This window comes from Manis javanica, chromosome 6, assembly GCF_040802235.1.
Source record: "Manis javanica isolate MJ-LG chromosome 6, MJ_LKY, whole genome shotgun sequence".
NCBI lineage: Eukaryota > Metazoa > Chordata > Mammalia > Pholidota > Manidae > Manis > Manis javanica.
The window spans coordinates 116,403,089-116,423,655 of record NC_133161.1 but is presented as its reverse complement, the minus strand read 5'-3'; the positions used below and the strand labels follow the sequence as shown (position 1 = coordinate 116,423,655).

At 47.2% G+C, this 20,567-nt stretch overlaps 1 protein-coding gene across 11 annotated transcripts in view; it reads right to left on the bottom strand.

Moving 5' to 3' along the window:
- Window positions 1-235: 235 nt before the first annotated feature.
- Window positions 236-20,567, bottom strand: part of LOC108409655 (uncharacterized) — a 40,368-nt gene continuing 20,036 nt past the window's right edge. For 3 of the 11 annotated variants that reach the window (XM_073239339.1, XM_073239334.1, XM_073239336.1), the window contains exons 4-6: window positions 9,789-15,789; window positions 8,210-8,269; window positions 236-7,873 (exon numbers count right to left, since the gene is read on the bottom strand). In XM_073239339.1, the coding sequence (XP_073095440.1) occupies window positions 7,808-7,873; window positions 8,210-8,269; window positions 9,789-10,388 (726 nt within the window). In that variant the 5' untranslated portion in view covers window positions 10,389-15,789 and the 3' untranslated portion in view covers window positions 236-7,807. Of the gene's footprint in view, window positions 8,270-9,788; window positions 15,790-20,567 lie in introns of all 11 variants that reach the window. The other 8 variants (XR_012132515.1, XR_012132516.1, XM_073239338.1 and 5 more) reach the window with 8 other exon arrangements.

Below are 20,567 nucleotides of genomic sequence, written 5' to 3'. Positions count from 1 at the left end.
GTGCAGAGACTCTTCTGCACTTCCCTAATATTCACTAGAGGAGAATTCAACCAGTTGGCAGATATGTTAATTTTAAAATGCTTTCAGTTGCAAGTGTTAGAAACCCAACTCCAGTTTATGCAGAGAGAAAAATTAGCTCATTGTCGGGTCCCTTCCCTGTCTCTGACCCACAGATGAGGGAAGAGACACGATTGGTCATCGAAGATCTTAAGAACCAGCCAGGGGACTCAAGGCGTGACAGCGCAAGAGTGGTGCCGAGAAGGCATCTCTCATATTTATTGATGAAATGGTTAACAACAATAAGATTCTGTATTGGGGTTTCCATGCACAATCATTAATGAAGTCCAACTCTCAACAGTTTCCAACCTTCTGAACATAAGGAACAAGTTCTCATGATGAACAATACAAGAGCACTCGTGTCACAGAAACTGTTTCTGTCTTGGCTACTGTTTCTGTCTTGACTACAAATCATGAACTATAAACAAACCATCAAGGCAAATGTGCTTATACATATGATTTTTGTACTTTATATATAAATCCCCACATTTCCCCTTTTTATTAAAGAACTTTGAAATAATGATTGTTGTAACTCAAGCGAAAGATCCGTTTTTAATTTTTTAAGTATTAACCTAGCTGGACGAGAGCAGCAAAGAATGCCTCATATAAATGGGGGGACAAGGTTCTAAGCCTCGCCTCAGTTGGCCCCCACCGCCTCACCTGTTGACCCTTTATGACTGTGCCTGTCTTAGGTTGTTCCTCCCATGAGGAATCTTACCCGTCTCTGGCTAACCAGCCATCTCTGGGGCCACACAGGGGGAGAACATACAGAAAAAGGAGGCATTAGGAGTTGAGTGATGTTAGTTGATGTTTGTTTTCATACTCTCACTTTTATGTCCAGCCTTAATCGTAGAAATCACAAAATACAAAGATTTAGTGCATGGACTTTCATGAGTAACAATACAAAGAACAATCATTTCTTAGACATCACTTCCAGGAAAGTAACATAAGCATGCAATGGTTTCAATAAACTGATGACTATATGATGCATTCAGGCTATAAAGATAGGAAGGCAAATACACAAAAGAAGCAGGCCTACAATTACTGGCCATATCCAGTGAAACCAAGAAAACCAGTTAGGTAACTCAGGCATTTGAGAAAACTTATCAATAATATGATGAATATTATCTATTTGATTGTGAATAGTTTGAGAAAAGTCAGATTAAAACAACACATGCCTGGAAACTGTTCACATCCCATATGCTCTTTTAACAATAGATAGTCTATAGTAGCGCGATCTTGAAGTACTGCAACTCATACTTCTCCCAGTTCTTGGTTGAGTTCAGATAATATAGAAGCAGTCAGAATTGTTGTTTTACTGTATGCATAGGCCATCTTGGATATTTCGTTCTGCATTCCTACGAGTCCTGGAACTGGTAAGATGAATGCAGCAGACAGCTACGGCAACAGGATCCAACAACTTCAAATTGTCGTCACAATCAGGTGGCAGGGCTCGAGAAACCTGTCTGTGTTGATATCCAGGATGGTCTAAAGAGCAGGGAGAATACGTCCCACACCACAAACACCTTGATAATGTGAAGAAAAGGCTTGATATGTTTTTTTATTGCATAAAAACACCCAGCCATTTGGAAGTCTATCCAAAAGGACATTTTACACGAATAGTAGAATTACAGTGGGAAGGAATATGAGTGCAATTAATACATATACACTCAGAAACCATAGTAGTACTGACAGGTAAGTTCAATTGAATTTCATGAGTAAGAACTTCAGGAGAGTGAGTAATGTTTATTCCTGAAATATTAGTGAAAACAGAAAAAGGGAGTCCTATACCTATCAAATTTTTCTTTAATAATCCACTAATAAGAGGAATCTCCTGCTACACAAAAGATGACTTGTTCAATCCTCGACTTGCAAGTTGTAACCACATGTTAGGTGAAGAAAATTCCCTCTCTGGAGCGAGTGATATGTCTAAGTAGACATAACTACTTTTATATAATATATCAGGAGCTCCTTTTTAATATTTCTCACAATAATAATTGCCAATATCATTTCTGGTCAAAACTGTTTTATAAATGTCATAGCGAGTATTATCTCTTTTAGACTCATCAGTTGCATTATTCCATCCAAGTTTTCCTCCATACTTTTGTCTATATATCTTTTTGGCATCTTTTTTCCATACCATAGGACCTACAGGAGTAGAACAGGTGGATACACACCGAAGGACTACTACTCAGCCTAAATATGGAGGACTGCTCACACTAGCTGTAATAGTGCAAGCTTGTGCAGTGTGTACATGTATGAATGCTATCACCAAAAATAGAAATACAAACTTCACTATCTAGGAAGCTTCATTCCAGTGGTGAAGTTTGTTGGTGGCCATCCTCTGGAGCAGCTCTTCCAGAGGATGTTGATGTTGGGAATTCTTCTTCATATCGTATCTTAATGCTTTTTCTGGGCAGCCAAATCAAACATTGATCCTCTGTAATGACACAAACAAACCCTTTGCCCCACACTTTGATATAACCTTTATACCACTGTGAAGAACCTATTGGAGACCACCACACAGGAACTGCTGTTGTTTCAGGAAAAGAAATATTGTCAGAAAAATGTATTTCCATAGCTGATCGTCTATCACCATTTAAGAGATCAAAATTAAGAACATGTAAAGCATGCTTTAAGCGTTGATTTGCAGTTAATTTTATCATATCAGGGAGTAATCCCCCTTTTTGTTTTAACAAATAATGCTTAAGAGTAAGATGACGATGTTCAATTAGAGCTTGACCTGTAGAATTGTAAGGAATGCCTGTTTTATGAGTAATATTATACAGCTGAAAAAATTTCTTTAGCGTAGATAAAAGGTAAACTGGAGCGTTGTCAGTTTTTATGGTGGCAGGAACGCCTAGAACTGCAAATGCTTGTAAAAGATGAGTAATAACATGATGAGATCATTCTCCTGGTAAAGCTGTCGCCCATGAAGAATAAGTATCAACAGAAACATGAACATGTTTAAGAGTTCCAAATTCAGGAACAATAGTAACATCCATTTGCCACAGGGCATTAGAGTGCATTCCCCTGGGAACAGTTCCTGCTTGCAAATGAGGAGAATTAATTTGAGAACAGGTTGGGCAAGAATTCAAGATATTGTGAGCTCCAGATGCAGTGAGAGAAAAACGCTTCTGTAAGGTGAAGGAAGGAGCATGAGTCAGGTCGTGATATCGTTAAGCTGGTGCGTAATTAAAGAAACAAGCTTGTCTACTTTATCGTTACAGTATGATAAAGGACCTGGTAAATGAGAATGTGATCGTATATAAGTGATGAAAAAGGGATATAGACGTTGACGGATACACACCTGTAATTGAGAAAATATTGTTAATAGGAGACTGTATACGGTGCCCAATGTTGCAGCTTCTAATAGAGGAACAGAAAAAGCAACCTAAGCAGTCAGTAACAATACTGAGAAGACTTGGAAAATCTTGCAGAGCTTGCAATACAGCATATAACTCATTTTGTTGTGTAGAGGTAAAAGACATTTGAAAAGTTATTGACAAACCAGAACAAGTTGTATAGGCTGCTTTAAAAGATTTTGTACCATCTGTAAAACAGATAACAGTATTTATTAATGGATTAGGAGAAGTTTTTTGAGGAAGGATCCATTGATGGTGCTGAAAAAAGGAAAATAATTTATTCTTAGGGTAATGACAGTCAATATTTCCTAAATAATCTGAAAATGCTATTTGCCAATGAGTATTTTCTTGAAATACCTGCATAATATTTTGTTTAGATAAGGGAAGAATAATGGAGTGAGGGTCTTGACCAATCATCTGTCTTAGTCTCTGTCATCCTTTCAGGATAATGGAGGCTACTTTGTCAATGTAAGGTTGTAACGAGGGTTTAGTTTGATACTGCAGAAATACCCATTCTCACCAACCATCACATTGACAGAGCAATCCTGTGGGAGAATGAGGAGTAAAGTAAATTATTAAAAGTAAGGGTTTGTGTAAATCAATTCTTGATAATTGAGCTTTTTGAATGTGTTCTATCCACTTGAGTTCTTCCTCAGCTTTTGAGGTTAAGTCTCTAGGACTATTAAGATCTGAGGGTCCTTTTAAAGTATTAAAAGATGTTGTAATTTATAAGTTGGAATTCCTAATAATGATCAGATCCAATTAATATCTCCTAAGAGCTTTTGAAAATCATTTAAAGATTTAAGATGATCTCTCCTAATCTGAATTTTCTGAGGGATTATTGAATTTTCTTTCCCAAATAATTCATTGGGTATTGTATTTGTATTTTATCTGGCGCTATTTGTAATCCCCATTGTTTTAATTCAGTTTCAGTCTCATTGAGAATATTGGTAAGAGATAGATGTTTAGGTAGGGCTATGAGAATATCATCCATATAATGAATGATATAAACTGAAGGCCGTTTTTCACATATAGGCTGAAGAGCTCTGTGCACATAATTTTGACAAATTGTAGGGCTGTTTAACATTCCTTGAGGAAGTACTTTCCATTGGAGTCTTTCTGAAGGTGCCTGCAAATTTAAAGAAGGGACGGTAAAAGCAAACTTTTCCCTGTCTATTATAGCTAAAGTAATTGTAAAAAAACAATCTTTAAGATCAATTACAGCCATGTTCCAGTCTTTTGGAACCATAGCCGAAGGGAGGCCTTGTTGTAAAGGTCCCATAGGTTTAAGAACTGCATTAATTTGTCTGAAGTCTTGTAAAAGTCTCCAATTTCCCGATTTCTTTTTTACAACAAATACAGGGGAATTCCACGGGCTTGTGGAAAATTCTTTGTGTCCAACTACTACGTGTCATCATACCCAGCTTGTCTTTCTATCGGCAGCCAGTCTCGTCCTGCTAGTTGTTCAGCAGTTATAAGAATTGGAGGATTGTCACACTGATTTCTTAAAGCTTGTGCTTTGGCTTCCTCACACCACCACGTTTTAAATTGTAAAAACTCAGAGGAGTCTAAACAAGTACGAGCCAATAAATCCCAATCTTGAGGAATCATTCTTTGCTGTTCTGCCAACCCCCTCAAGAGACCCACAACATATGGAAAATTAGTACCATATGAAGAAATAGCCTGTTTAATCTTTTAATGTCTTGTAAGGAATAGGTGTATAAAGTGTTTGTGGAAAGTCAGGATCCTCACCTGGACCAAAAGGAGTTAAATTGACTGGTGCTACTAAGGGTGTCAGGTAAGCATCTATATCACCCTCCCTCTGGGCTTTACGTATTCCTGCCTGCGAAAGGAGACGTAGCAGGAACAGAGAAGAGATTTTTTACGATGAGAGGAACAAACAGAACTCTCATCATCAGTCTCTGAAGAAGAGGAAGAGTAGGACAAAGAGGAGTCAGGTGGATGTGGGGATGAAGACCGCTTGCTTGATTTTTCCACATCATCTAAAAGTTCTCTCTCCCACTCTTGTGTGTCTGACTTGGTTTCAGACAGTGGGGGTTTGCAAAGGCTGCAAGGCGAGAGTGATCAAATTACATAAAGACCAAACAGGCACAGGGATGACGTTTCCCTATCTGTCGGCTTTTTAAAAATCTCTTAATACATTCTCCCAATCATCCTGTTTAAGTGTCCCTTGTGGTGGCAACCAATAACAATATTTTTAAATATATTTATAGAGTTGAGCAGAATCCTTTTTAGAAGTTTTCACTCCTGATGTTTTTAGGAGGGCACGGAGTAATTTTAAATAATCCTCCGGTTTAGCTGCTTTAGTTTCAGTTTGGCCCGTTATAGTGTCCCTGACGGCTTGATCCTGTTCCCTGCGCGCACTTTCCCAGGAATCTTACCAAATCGACGATCTTCAGTGCATTCCCCACTTGTGAATTGCAAGTGCCCCCAAGCAGAGGTTCTTTGCCCTAAGTTCTGACCGTCTATCAGGTCCCCGTTCGGGTGCCACTTGTCGGGCCCCTTCCCTGTCTCTGATCCGCAGATGAGGGAAGAGACGCGATTGGTCGTCGAAGACCTAAGGACCAGCCAGGGGACTCAAGGCGTGACAGCGCAAGAGTGGTGCCGAGAAGGCAGCTCTCATACTTATTGATGAAATGGTTAACAACAATCACATTCTGTATTGGGGTCTCCATGCACAATCATTAATCAAGTCCAACTCTCAACAGTTTGCAACTTTCTGAAAGATAACAAATAAATCCTCATGGTGAACAAATTCTTTCTGTCTTGGCTACTGTTTCTGTCTTAACTACGAATCATAAACTATAAACAAACAATCAAGGCAAATGTGCCTATACTCACAGAAGAGTAGACAGAGAAGTTCACTAAGATGCCACTGGAATTTGGAGAAGGCTTTGGTTTCCTTGGTTCAAAGGAGTCAAGTTCAGGACCCAGCAGGACCGGCAGGGTGGGCCTTTATGGATGCCCTCCTGTCCCTGGATGCTGGTCTCCAGCCTGGGCTCCTCCTTTGAGACTCTGTCCAGGCATCAAAATCCGCCCTACCTTTCCTAGGCAGCCCCTTGTCCTGGCTCTGGACTCCCTTTCCTCAGATCTTGTTATGACTTCCCTTGCTGCCATTTGAGGGCAGGGAAGACAAGATAAGACTGCGACTGCAGCCCAAACCCTGTGCAGGGCCTGTCCATGACTGTGCTGCAGGGATGAGCTGCTGCAGGCCGCTAGTGCCAGGGGAGTGGGGCACCTGCAGATGGGTGACAGGCTGTGGAGGCAGCCACTTCCAAGGACCTCTTGGTATAGAAAGAGAATGATAATGCTCACAGCCTCTAAATGCCCACCTGCCCAGCTGCTGAGAGTTGGGGTTCCCTGAATGTGGCCATGTAGCCCTCAGATAGATGTTGGGAGAGTAATGGCCTCTGGGTCCCCTGGCGTGCTCAGTGAAAGGAGTCTACACATGAGGAATCTCAGACATGCCTCCCGGGTGAGCCAGGACCACTGCTGTCCTTGGCCCCAGGGTCTGAGTAGGGCAGTCCTCTGTCAATTTGGGGGTAAAGCCACTGTAAGTGATGAATGCTGCCCCGAAAGGCAGGCAGGGCAGTGAGAAGGGAGGAGCCAGGCCTCGAGGTTCCAGTCAGCTCTGCCACCTCCAGGCCTTGTGACCTAGGGCAAGGCGTTTGTCCTGTCTGTGTGTCAGGGCTGTCTTGGTAAACCGGGGATGGTATTAGTACCTACATGTGCAGTTACTTGGAGAATTAAAACTGGGAAATATGTACATTTCTGAGGCTAGCATCTGTCCCATGAGGGAGAACTCAGTAAAAATTGTCACTGTTAACTGAATTCCCAGGCGACAATTGTATATTTGGGATTCCCCCCATTGCACAGGCAATGATATGAGAATATTTACTACCTGGAAAAACCAGTCATTGTCATCCAGGCAGTACTGAGGGGGCTTGGCCATGCTCCCATCCACTCCTGAGTCCTGAGTCTCAGCGGGTGGGGTGGGGGGACCCAGCACAGCCCCAGGGTGGGGGGCTCAGAGGAGAGGGATGATACCTGGGAGACCAGAGCCTGGCTGGCCTACCTCCCTGTAGCCCTTTTTAGCTCAGTTTTGAAGAGTTGGGTAATGCTCTAGATAAGGAATTTTCTTGACATCCATGAGTCCACAGTGCAAGGGACTGCATGGGTGCCATGCCCAGGGCCAGCTGGGGAGCTCATGAGCACCATGCCTCCATGTCTTGGGCGTCTTCCTTGGCAGATGCCTGGACAGGACTCTCTGACCATCAGTCCCTGAGTGAAATGCACAGGGGCAAAAAGCAAAGGCCCCTAGTGCAGGGGGAGCATCCCTATGCCCGGCTTACCATGTTCCTGCACTAACAGCACATCAGTGGGCCCTGCGTGCAGCTGTGGGCGAAGTCACCCAATGTGTCCTGTTGGCCCTGAAAAGCAGATGTGGCTGTCAGGAAGCCTGCAGCTTGGTTGCTGCCTCCAAAGGAGGGGAGAGAGTCCCATCTGGCTCTTTGCTAGACCCACTGGGTGTGGCCCTAGCTCTTCCTTGGGAGCGGGATTCTTTTAGACCCCTCCACACACCCCGTCAACCCTCCTCTCAGTGGGCCTCAAGGGCCCTGCAGCCGGCTCTGGCCCTCAGTCTGCTGAAGGGACTTCTGCAAAGGCTTCTGCCCAGGCTGTGCCTTCTGGGCTGCCCCCGTCCTCCCTCAGCCCCGCCCAGCATCTCAGCTTCTCCCTAGGGCCCTTCTCACCTCTATAGCTCTTACCCTGTCTAGGTACCCAGACACAATCACCGTGGGGCATATCCGGTCACCCAACTGTGGGTCCTAGGAGGAGAAAACAGTGTCTCCTACCTGGCAGGGCAGCTCCTGGGGCAGCGATACGGTATCTGTTGCCCTGCACCAGTCATGTACTGGCCACTCAGCAAATGTTTGCTGGGAGAACTCAAGGACAAAGGAGTAGTGCCCTGTATCTTAGGGGAGAGTCCTCCAGGGGAAAAAACCAGCAAACTCCTTTTAGTCTGCAATATGGCTCTTCCCCAAAAGGGCAAGAAACTCTACCATGTCTCTTTTATTCCCTAAGGCAGCACTCCTTAGAGAAACCTGGTCCTGGGGCTCTGTAACTTGAAGCAGGGCTGTCAGGGATGTGAGCATTTGCAGGCACAGGGCTGTGTTCACTTGACACTGGCGAATTGGTCTCCCCAGGCTACACTGCACCCATGCAGGGTATAGCCCTGGGCAGGGAGGCCTGTCTCCCACTAATCCCAGATACTCGTTCCCTGCCTCGGGATGCTGTGCCCCAGCAATGGGCCCTGGTTGGGGTCCCACGGCAGGTGAGCCATGCCTGCTTCGCTGGTCCATGGGCTCTGTGCTCACCTGGGCTGGGCATCCCTCACAGCCAGGCTCGGGCGGCTGCTCCCGGTAGAGACGTCCCACTCAGGGTGTTCATCGACAGCCCTCATGTCGTATGAACCCAGGAGTCACTCCCCCTTCCCTTCCTGCTCTCCCCAGCTCATGAGCCCCCATCCCCAGTGCCCCGCCCTCGGGGAAGGCCACCCCACAGCCTGACTTGCTGCCCTCGCGGCCCCCTTCACCCGCCTGGGACCTGCTGGCTTCTTGCTGGACCCGCCCTCTCCCACCTCTTCCAGGTCCTCCCTCTCCCAGAGCCCCACACACTTCCTTCCGGGGCCGGCTGGCCAGCACCTCTACACCCGCCCCGCCCCGGGCCAGCCTCTGGCCTTTGCTGTTGCTCTGTTTAGGCACCCCAGGGACCAACAGCAGGCCAGACATGACCTGGAGCTGCTGTGGCAGGAATGCAGCCGCTCTATTTCTGTCCCGTGCGCAGCACAGGTCCCTGCACAACCTGGCCCAGAGTACTGACTGGGAAGGAATGACAAGTCTCTAGGAATGGACAGAGGCCACATCAGGTTTGACAGGCACAGCTGCCCCAGAGGACAGGAATCCTGGGGCACCTGCTTCTCCCTTTGTGGCCATTTTTGCCCCTTCGGAATCCCTTTTCCCCTCCACAGTAGAGGTCTCTCCCCAGACTTTGTCCACCTGAGTCCCGCAGAGCACTGGCTCCTGTGAGGCAGCCCCGTCTCAGAGCCTGGGTCACTTCTCCCCAGTGGCCATGGCATCTCATAGGCCACTTCCTTGAGGCAAGCCTGAGGTGCAGAGCCCCTCAGCATCCAGCTGTGTGGGCCCAGGGATGGGGGGGCAGCATCTGTACCTAAGCATTTGGTCAGGTGATGACCTTAGAGCAGGGTCCTAGGGCAGGCAGGTGCCAGGGTACCTGAGAGGGTACTGGAGAATTGGGCACAGGGCTGTGTGGGTAGGGCTCCCTCACCTGCTTGCAGCACCAGATGCATAAGATTAGCAACAGTAACACAAAGAGCGCTGGGACAAGGCACGGTATCAGGTAAGGGCTGACAGGTGTTGGGGCAGCCTTAGGCACTGTTGGCTCCGTGGGCTCCTCGTGAGGGACCACAGGCTCCATGGGCTCCTCGTGAGTCACCACAGGCTCCGTGGGCTCCTCCTGAGTTACCACAGGCTCTGTGGGCTCCTTCTGAGTTATCACAGGCTCCATGGGCTCCTCCTGAGAGGATGACAGGCTCAGATAGCTGCACCTGAGTGGTGACAGGCTCCGTTGGCTCCTCCTGAGGGATGACAGGCTCCATAGGCACCTCCTGAGGGATGGCAGGCTCCGTGGGCACCTCCTGAGGGAATGACAGGCTCCAAGGGCTCCTCCTGAGAGGATGACAGGCTCCGTGGGCTCCTCCTGAGGGGATGACAGGCTCGGGGAGCGGCACCTGTGTGGTGACAGGCTCCGTTGGCTCCTTCTGAGGGATGCTAGGCTCCGTGGGCTCCTAATGAGGGGATGACAGGCTCCATGGGTGCCTTCTGAGGGGATGATAGGCTCCGTGGGCTCCTCCTGAGTGGATGACATGCTCCGTGGGCTCCTCCTGAAGGATGACAAGCTCCGTGGGCTCCTCCTGAGGGCATGACAGGCTCAGTCGGCTGCACCTGAGTGGTGACAGACTCTGTTGGCTCCTCCTGAAGGGGTGAGAGGCTCTGTGGGCTCCTCCTGAGGGGATGAGAGGCTCCGTGGACTGCACCTTAGTGGTGACAGGCTCCGTGAGCACCTCCTAAGGGGTGACAGGCTCTGTGGGCTCCTCCTCTGGAGGCTTATCCTGCAAAAGCATATCAGGCAGAGACCTGAGGAGGTTTGGGTGGCCTCTTCCATATCTGTCCAGGCACCATGTCCTCAGGTGGCTCCATGTTGAGATGCCACAACCTGGATGAGGAGGCTGGGGTTGGTACCCAGATAGGCCCTGTGAAGTCCTGGGCCACAGACTCTGCTCATAGGCTCTACCCCAGAGCCCTGTCAGGGAGTCCAGAATCCTCTCTGCTGGGCCACAGGTAGGCCCACTGCACACCTGGGCTGACAGAGCAGGGGCCTGGTGAGGAGCACAGAAGTTAAGGCACACAGATGGCTGTAGAAGGGGCTACTGGGGGACAGAGTGAATGGGGGTGGCAGGAACAGCGGGGCCACTGGTCCATCTTCCTATAGCACCACCCAACCCTCACCGTTCCACAAAGGTCATTGGGCTCATTCCCTCTGCACCTCAAGTTCCACATCTGTAGGAGCCAATGAACAGGTCCCTGTGACATTTACAGTGTTCATAGCAAGTCCTTAAGGAATGGGGCGACTGTCTTGATTCTCATAGCAAATAAGTGCACTGCCCCTGTGCACCCAGCTGCTGCAAGCTGTGCCCCCTGACATCAAGTGAAATGCTTCAGACGTGCGAGAGGGACACGAGGGGAGAGATTCAGTGCCCTGGTAACAGGGCAGTTGAAAGGAGAGGCCAGGACAGGGTTGAGGGAGAAGAAACTGTGCTGGGCCTGGAGCCACAGGCAGCTCCTGAGTTCTACTCTGAATGTGTCTGTAGAAGGGCAGCTGCCACCAGTTGGGACACCTGGCAGGCAAATGGGTCAGTTCAGTTTCAGTCTGCTGATCCATGAGTGGACATCCAGGGACAAGTATAAACAGACACGCACAGCAGCATCAGCACTGTTGATAGTCTCAGGAGCTGATACTCAGAAGCTGGTACTGGCCACAATGGTGGTGGTGGTAGACAGAGGTGTCTCTCCTCCTTGGCACACCTCTATCCCCATAAATATCCCAATGGTGTTTTTTTTTAACAAAACTAGAAAAAAAAATCCTAAGATTCATATGGAACCACAAAAGACCCAGAATAGCTAAACAATCAAGAGAGAACATGGTAGGAGGCATCACACTTCCTGATTTCTAACTAGACTACAAAGCTACAGTAATTAAATCAGCATGGTACTGGCATGACAGACACACACCACAATAAAAGAGTGAGCACAGAAATAAACATATATGATCATCTGATTAAGGAGCCAAGGACAACAAAAGGAAAAGGAGAGTCTCTTCAACAAACTGTATTGTGAAAAATGGATAACCACATGTGAAAGAATGACATTGGAGCTCCATCTCAAACCATACACAAAAATATACTCCAGTGGATTAAAGTCTAAATGTTAAGACATGAAACCATGAAACTCCAAGACGAAAATAATAGGAGGAAACCTTCTTGATGTTAGTCTTGGCAATGAATTCTTGATACCCTTTTAATGAGGGCTTGGAGAGGCAGACCATTAAAGAGCTCCCACGCTCTCTCTCTCTCTCTTTCTCACAACACACACACACACGGTCATTACATATCAAAGATCCTTTGCTCTATCTGGAAGTATAAAACCCTATATTTTCACACACCCCCGTTTTAAGTGGAGCTGTTTCTGGCAGAAAAGTAGAAGACAAAAAAAAAAACACAACAGCATCTGGAAACCTCAAGCTGGTCGGTGGAGCTGGAAGCTGAGGTAACCTCAGGGCTGTGCAGTCCCGACAGGTGAAGTTAAGAGAACTGTGCCTGGGTCCTGGCCAGGGTGGGGGACAGGCATCCCTGTCCCTGTAATCAGCAGCCCCAGCCCAGCCCAGCTGTGGCTGCAAGGGCAGTCACAAGAGGCCTTCCAGCAGCCGAGGAGAGGGTGAGCAGCCTAGATAAAGTTCATCTCTCCCTCCAAGCATCAGGGAGAGCCCTAAGACAAGCTGTAACTACACAGCAGTGGGGGTGGACCAAGTCATCACCCAATTCAGGAAGAGGGAGAAGTGAATTTGTTTTGTTAATAAGCTCTAGGGTTTACCAGAGGTATTTTATAAAACACCAAGAAAACTACAAGAGCATCTTCTTTATTTCTTTTAAAGCCTCTACAAACCTCTTGTCAGAGAGGTCACGTGATGAAGCCCAGAGGTAACCTGGCCGCCGTGGGCACAGGCAAAGCTGGTCACTGCCCGATCACCCTTTGCAGGAGTCACACTGGACTCCTCTGGGCTCTGGCCTTGCCCCTGCTGTTCCTCTTCAATGTGACCCACCTTCGTGCCTCAGATGAGGGGCCACTGCACCCTGCACCAGGCCCCTACCAGCTTCTTCTGCCTCCCCTCCTGCATCTTAGCTCAGGTGCAGGATGGAGCTAAACAGCTACTGTGCTGTTGTATTGGTGAGGACGAGTCCAGGGAAGCAAGAATTCAGGGAAGAAGGTAGTAAAGGAGGAAGAAAGAAAAGTAATAGGGAGGGCATTTTATTGCAGTCCACTCCCTGGTCTGCAAACATGGATTCCTTAACAGCAAAACGATCATGCCGTCACACCCATACATCTCATGTAGCATTTATACAACAGAACAATAGTACCATGCAAATAGGCCTGGCATTTGGAGAGGCCAGTGTGTGCTGGGCACAGATTTACAGTGATAACTCATTTGACCTATAAAGTCATTACAAACACTTGTATATTGGTTCATATTGGTTCAGTTTGTCAACAGATCTATCACCCTTGTTTCTCCCAGTGATAAAACTCCAGTTTACAGGCTGCCATGCGACCTTGCCCGGTTGCAAAAGCAGAGATGGTCTTGTCTAACACATAGTTTCGCTCTCTTGGACAGCTGGTATGCTTTGGCTAAGAACTGTGCCTGGGAGGTATGTTATTCTCTTGGTCCGAGCCTCTCTCAAGGTAATAATAAAATGTGGATTTCTCTCGGTGCATAAGCCACTTATCTATCCCTTTTATCCTAAGCTACAGTTTATCCCTCTCTCCATTTGTCATGTATCTTTATCCCGACTTTTCCACCTGTGAAGGGGACATAAGCATGGCTACTGTGCTGGTCCAGATGGCTGGCACAATACCAGTCTCACAAGTGCCTCCCCTTAATCCACTCACACTCACGGAAGGTAGGGTTAGCCAGGTGCAGATCCAGCTGGCTGTCCTGGCCACTAGGCAGCACGGCTCTGCTGTCAGCCCTGACCTGGACACATGGGGTGAGGGCACAGTCCACCCCATCAGGCCCTTAAGAATTGTGGCATAAATATTTAGGGTGTGGTTACACTTTCTTGCTTTTATAAATATTCCCTGCTTCTGGCCCCCAGAGAGGAAGCCCTGGACCTGGAACCACTGAATCAGGTAGGAAAAAAGGAAGTGGCAGTGACGTGGGGAAGAACTGTATGGTGGCACTAACATCCTCCCCCACCACAGCTTCCCCAGGACCCCCGGAAAAGCAGAGGAATCTACCCTGTCTTAGCACCCCTCATGTTCAGTGTGAGCAGCACACACTTCTGAAGGTGTGTAAGCCAACTCCCTCATGCCTTTATCTTTCCCCATTTTAGACAGCCAATGTTTAAACTGCCCATTCCAATTTCCTATTAAAGCACTGCTCTGCAGATGGCATGCTAAATGGTACATCCATCTTATGGTATGTCTTTTCGCCCACCATGGGACATCATGGGCTGTAAAGTGTGTCCCTTGGTCTGAGATGTAACTTGGTGGTTCAAATTGGTGCAGAATCTTCTGTTCCAATCCTTTAATGGTATCTTGCGCATTTGCATCTACCACTGGGTGTCTCTTCTGCTCAGGACCCACGTATAGCCTCCAGGAGCTACTAGCATTGCTCCAAAGTAATCCACTGGCCAGCTACAAGCAGGGCATGCCCCCTGGGGAATCTTCCCCACACACAAGTTTCCTCAGTAGACAGTCAGAATAGTTCTTGTTGGCATTCTGTGCCTCACAGGGTGCAAGAGGAGTCTGTGTAGGTTCATCCCGTGTCTGCACTGCTGCAGCTCCCCCATGTCCACTCATTTCACGGGCCCAGGCAGCCACCTCTAAGGACAGCACCTGACAGGTCCATCTGGTGGATCCAGTCACCTTCCACTCCTGGAAGGGGCATCTTCTGATGGGAATCTACATCTCCTACTTTAGTGAGCGCCTTAAATTCCCAGAGTGATTTCCATACAGCTGCAGCTCACAAGGGCATTCCTTTCATAGTCGTTTTCCATTGCTCATCTACCTGACCATACAGCCAGGCCACTGGCTACAGCCCATGAATCCATAGAAATCCCAACATTATGGGCTTTCATCACTGTTCAATTCTTCCATCACTGCAAGGAAAACAGCTTGCATTTCAGCCGACTGAGCTGATTTGCTCCTCCTTCCTCCCAACCAGAGTCTTGCCACCTGCGGTCTTAAGGCAGCCGCTTTCCAAACAGGGTATTGTCCATTCCGCCTGGAACTACCATCCGCAAACCAAGCAGCTCTTTGTCGTTCAGCCGAGAGCTGTTCCTACGGCACAGCCCATGCAGCAGTGGGTTCCGGCACCTCATCAGGGGGGCTCCAGTGTCTGTCTGAGAGGAAACGCGACCTGCTCACGGGTATCGTGTGGGCCTCCTAGCATTCCCCGGGCAGCCTGCTCCTGCACAAACAATTTCAGTTTGGTTACAGAACTCTTCGGGGTGCTGCCTTCCCTATCAGCATGTTTCTCTGACATCACCCATGACATTATGGGTTATCTCAGGCTTCAAAAATATTTCATGTCCTCTGTCACGGAGACAGCCTCAATTAAGGCCCAAGACCATGCTAATAATTGTCTTTCAAATGGTGTATACCAGGCAGCAGCAATTGGGGATTTTCTGATCCAAAATCCAGTCACAGCTGGGAGGCATACTCTTGGGCTTTAGCCACAAGCTCCAGTGTGCAGGGCTGTGGGGGTCAGACACTTCCAAAGTCATGTCTGAGTGGAGGTCATAAGGGCCCAAAGGAGTCAAGAGCGTAACTGCCATTTCTAATACGGAAATGGCCTGCTTTTGTTCAGGAGCCACTCACATACGGCTTTCTTCCATGCAGTCCCATAGATGGGAGCTAGCAATAGTCCCAGGAGTGGAATATGAGTCCTCCAAAATGCAAGTCAACCAACCACATGCTGGGCTTCTTGTTTGGACCTAGGGGTGGGGAAGACAGTTTATTCTTAGTCACACTTGTGGAATATTCCAGGTGACTCCTGCCCACGTTATTCCTAGAATTTCACTGTTTGAGCAAGACCTTGGATCCTTGCTGGATTTATTAACCAGCCCCATTTGGCCATGTATATGTCACTACTGCATTCTATTCAGTCCTAGCCTGCTCCTCTCTTTCTGACATTATCATGATGTCATCACATAGGGTATTATTCCACTCAAGCCCTACACCAAGTCCAAATGCCTCCTAACCAAGAGGTGGCAATAGCTGGGGAGTTCAGATAACCCTGTGGCAGCATGGCAGAAGTAAACGGATCCTTCCCACGTGACGGCAAACTGTGGTTGACTCTTCAGAGATCAACATGGAGAAGAAAACATCTGCAAGGTCCATCACTGAGTACCAGCCTCCTTCAGTTTGCTGTACTTTCTGTATGGCCGAGACCACGTCTGGAACTCCAGAGGCTATTGTGCATTATAACTTTATTTAAACCTCGATAGTCTACTGTAGTCTGCATGAGCCATCCACCTTTTTCACAGGCCACCCAGGAGCACTGTATAGTGAATTCCTGGGCACCAGCACCCAAATTCCAGCATGTCACTCAAAGTGGTGATCTTTTTGTCCACCAGGTATTCTTTACTGCTTCAAGTTAACCACCTGTGTGGCTTGGGCAGTTCTAGTGGTTCCCATTTAGCATGCCCAATTAAAACTGGCAAGAGGGTGGGCTTACATGCCTTCCGTTTTACTGTACTAGACAGGGGAAGCAATCCCCAGTCAGATATAATATCCACCCCCAAATAATACATTCAGGTACAGGGGATACAACCACCTCACAAAACATCTGCTCAAATACCCAATATTCATCCAAACTTCATCTCAATCCCATCAACCATTGCATTTCCATATCCTCCCAATCTAAGCTTAGACCCCATAGAATTCACCAATAGGTTTTGGAATCAGTGCATGGGATCTCTGCATCAAGAAGTGCCAGGGAAGATTCCCTCCTCCCCCTGGCTGTTTTACCCATACACATGCAAAAGGCCTCAGGTCCCAGGCTGGGGGTGCAGCCAGAGGATCCTGGCCCATTTATTAATCTTTAACTTGTTAACCTGCCTGACCACCACGCCAGCGATCCCTGGTCAGGCTTCTCACTGTAATATTGGCCTTCAGGCTTTTCAAATTCCTCCAAACTGGGGTACACAGAGCAGAGTTTTGGGGCTGATGTAATGTTGGTGGAACAGGGGTTCCCACTGGCTCACCCACTTTCTGGAAGTGCTACACATTAACAACTTTGTTGCCACCCCATCGGTGTCTGCTGGATTCACCCAATTTTTCCATAACCATCTGAAAACTTCCACTCAACTGGGTCGAATCCCCTGCCTCTCTCTTTTGTCCCTCCCTATTTTCTTAACTATGGTAATGTTTTTGGTATTATAAGACGCAAAGGGAAGCTGAGAAAACAAATCTCATAAGGCTCCTCAAACTGTTGTTTGACATTATAGCAGTAACGTTACATGGGGTGCCCACATAACAGGGGCCCCTTCACCACAGCATTCAACATAACGTAACAGGAATATTCAGTGGGGGAGTATCTCAGTCATCCTAAAGCCAGTCCCACGTGGCCTGCATATGAAGCCTATCAGCTGTTTCTTCTGGGGTGTTCCATCTAGCATTTACAGGGGCAGTTGAGCAGCCCCCTTCTCAGGATAACCACACCTCACAGGGGCTCTTATCCAGTCCACCAGGTTGCCTGTCCCCTCGGGAAGAACCTCCTGTGTGTCTTCATTACGTAACAGCCCTCTGGGATTGTCCAAGAGTGAGTGGAGGGTCCTGCAACAGCCCCAACATGCCCTTCCACTCCAAAGCATTCACCACCAGACACAGCCCCAAACTGGTGGCTCTCCCAGTGCACTTTACTAAAGATTCTTCAGGAAGCTGGTGATGCCGATCTACACAATGACCGGTTCCTTTACACTGTATCCCCTCCTTCCACACATTTCCTGGTTTTCTCCGCCCCTACATTTGCTATCTCCTTGGTGACTAGAGGTCTTAGAGGTACTTGCTGTTGCTCTGACATAATTTTCCCTTTCTGGGCAGCTTTGAGGCTAATGGCTGAAGCTCAGATTGAACCAAATCTCAGCCTGGTTCAGCATCAAGCCCTGACCCACCATTTCCTTTCATTTTCTTTTTGGCTGTTCCAGCTAAAAACAACCATAGAATGGAATAGTTAGCCTGCTTCTTACCAGTCTGCATTTCCTTACCTACCCAAGAAGCCAAATCCACAGGAGCTGGGGCCACTGCCATTTCTAAATTCCACTGGTAACTTGTACCTTTAGTGACTGATAGCAGTGCAGCTGCGCCTTCCTGTGAAGGGTGTGTGCACAGCCATCCAGGCATCAAAGGCTACTCATCCCCTGCCTTTCATTCTTTCTCTTCAAGACCCACATATTTCTGAGAGCCTGGGCCATTCTAACAAATCCCAGTACCTACCCTAAAACCAAATCCGTTTTCTCATACACATCATAGTACAAACTCCATTTGAGTTTGCAGGCATGATTCCAACAAGGCACGCGTGCACGTGTGTGTGTGTGTGTGTGTGTGTGTGTGTGAGAGAGAGAGAGAGAGAGAGAGAGAGAGAGAGAGAGAGAGAGGGAGGGAGGGAGGGAGAGGGAGAGGGAGAGGGAGAGGGAGAGGGAGAGGGAGGGAGAGAGAGAGAAAGAGAAAGAGAGAGAGAGAGAGGGAGGGAGGGAGGCAGGGAGAGGGAGAGGGAGAGGGAGAGGGAGGGAGAGAGAGAGAGAGAGAGAGAGAGAGAGAGAGAGGGAGGAGAGGGAGAGGGAGAGGGAGAGGGAGAGGGAGAGGGAGAGGGAGAGCAGGTCACCTCACACACACCAAGCAATTCTTAAACACCAGCAGCGTGTCTGAGAACTCAACAATTTTGATGCTATCTGCCCAGAGACAGCACTACATTCCCCAGGTTAAGGGCTCCATCCCACAAGACTCTCCACCACCCCTAACTCCAGAAGCCTGTCCCAGGCCCCAGGCAGTTCCCTGTGCTGCTGAAGAACCAGCTACAGATTTGAGGGCCCAATGAACTCCCGCTTAGATTCAATTAGTTTGCTAGAGCAGCTCACAGAATTTCTAACACATTTGCCACTTTAATAAAGGGTACTATAAAGGATACAAGTTAACAGACAAATAAAGAGGTACATAGGGCAAGCTCCCAAATAAAGGAGCTTCTATCCTTGTGGAGCTTGGAACTTGGGGACTGGTTCTGTGAGGCACGGTATTCTTTGGTTCCATAGTGTGGAAGCTCTCAGACAGAGAAGCTGGATCCAAGGGAGAGAAATGTGCCCTTCTCATGGGTTTTGCTGAGGGCTTCATTGTCTGTATCACTGGCCATTGGCTGATTCAACCTCCAGCCCCCTCCACTGGGTCGGGTCCAAATCTCTCATTAACATGAGAAGACACCCATTCGACCTTTAAGGCTATGCAGTGATTTCAGGAAGTGTGGACGAGGATCAAATATACCTGGGAAATATATATTTGGGTCACTGAATGCCCAAGTATATATTTCATGTAACTCATTGTATCACAATACTCAAAACAATGTTCATTACTTGCACTATGCTCACTGCTGTGCTAGGCCCTGGGGATAGAATCATGCAAGCAAGACCAGTCTTCAGCATGGAGAGACCACCAATGATAAGTAAGCAAACAGCTAAGTAAACAAGACAGACGCTCGTTGTAACCAGTTACAGTAAGTCACTAAATAGGGCACTGAGATAGCAAGTCATGAAGGGAGGGAGGACCAGGCTGAAGGAAGCCATATCCAGGAGGTCGCACACAGGCCAAGACCAGACAGGGGACTTCAACAACACAATAAAAGGGTCATGTGTCATGATCAAGTGGGATTTACTCTGGGGATGCAAGGTTAGTTCAATATCCACAAAGTAATCCATTTGACATGTCACATTAACAAAATGAAAGATAAAAATCATGATAATCTCAACAAATGCAGAAACCTTATTTGACAAAATTCAACATCCACTCATAAAAATTCTAAACAAAGTCTGTAGAGATAGAACACACCTAAACATAAAAACAGCCTATATGACACACCCACACCTATCAGACTCCACAGTGTAAAGCTGAAAGCTTTTCCTCTAAGAATAGGAACAAGACGAGGATGCCCATCCTTGCCACTTTTCTTCAGCATTATACTCAAAGTTCCAGTGTTAGCAATTAGGGAAGAAAAGTAAAATATATCCAAATTGGAAAGGAAGTAGTAAAACTGTCACATCTGCAGATGACTTGATACTATATATACAGAAAACTATAAAGCCTTCACTACAAATGTAACAGAATAAGTGAATTCAGTTGAGGTGAAGGATACGAAAGCAATATTCAAGTCCGTTGCATTTTTATACACTAATAATGAATTACAAGAAAGAGAAATTATGAAATCACTACTTACAACTGCACCAAAAAGAACAAAATACCTAGGAATCAACTGAACCACCAAAGTCAAAGGACTAAATGCTCAAAACCACAAAATATAGATGAAAGAAACTGAAAACTAAATAAGTAAATGGAAAGAAACTACCCTTATGGACTGGAAGAATAGTTATAAGTCAACACTACAAAAAGCAACCTAGAGATTCAATGCAATCTCTATCAAAGTACTTACAGCATACAAAGCTACAAGGTTATAAGCTACATTACCTATTGCTATAATTCCGTCCCTTTGACTGAAAAACTTTATAAT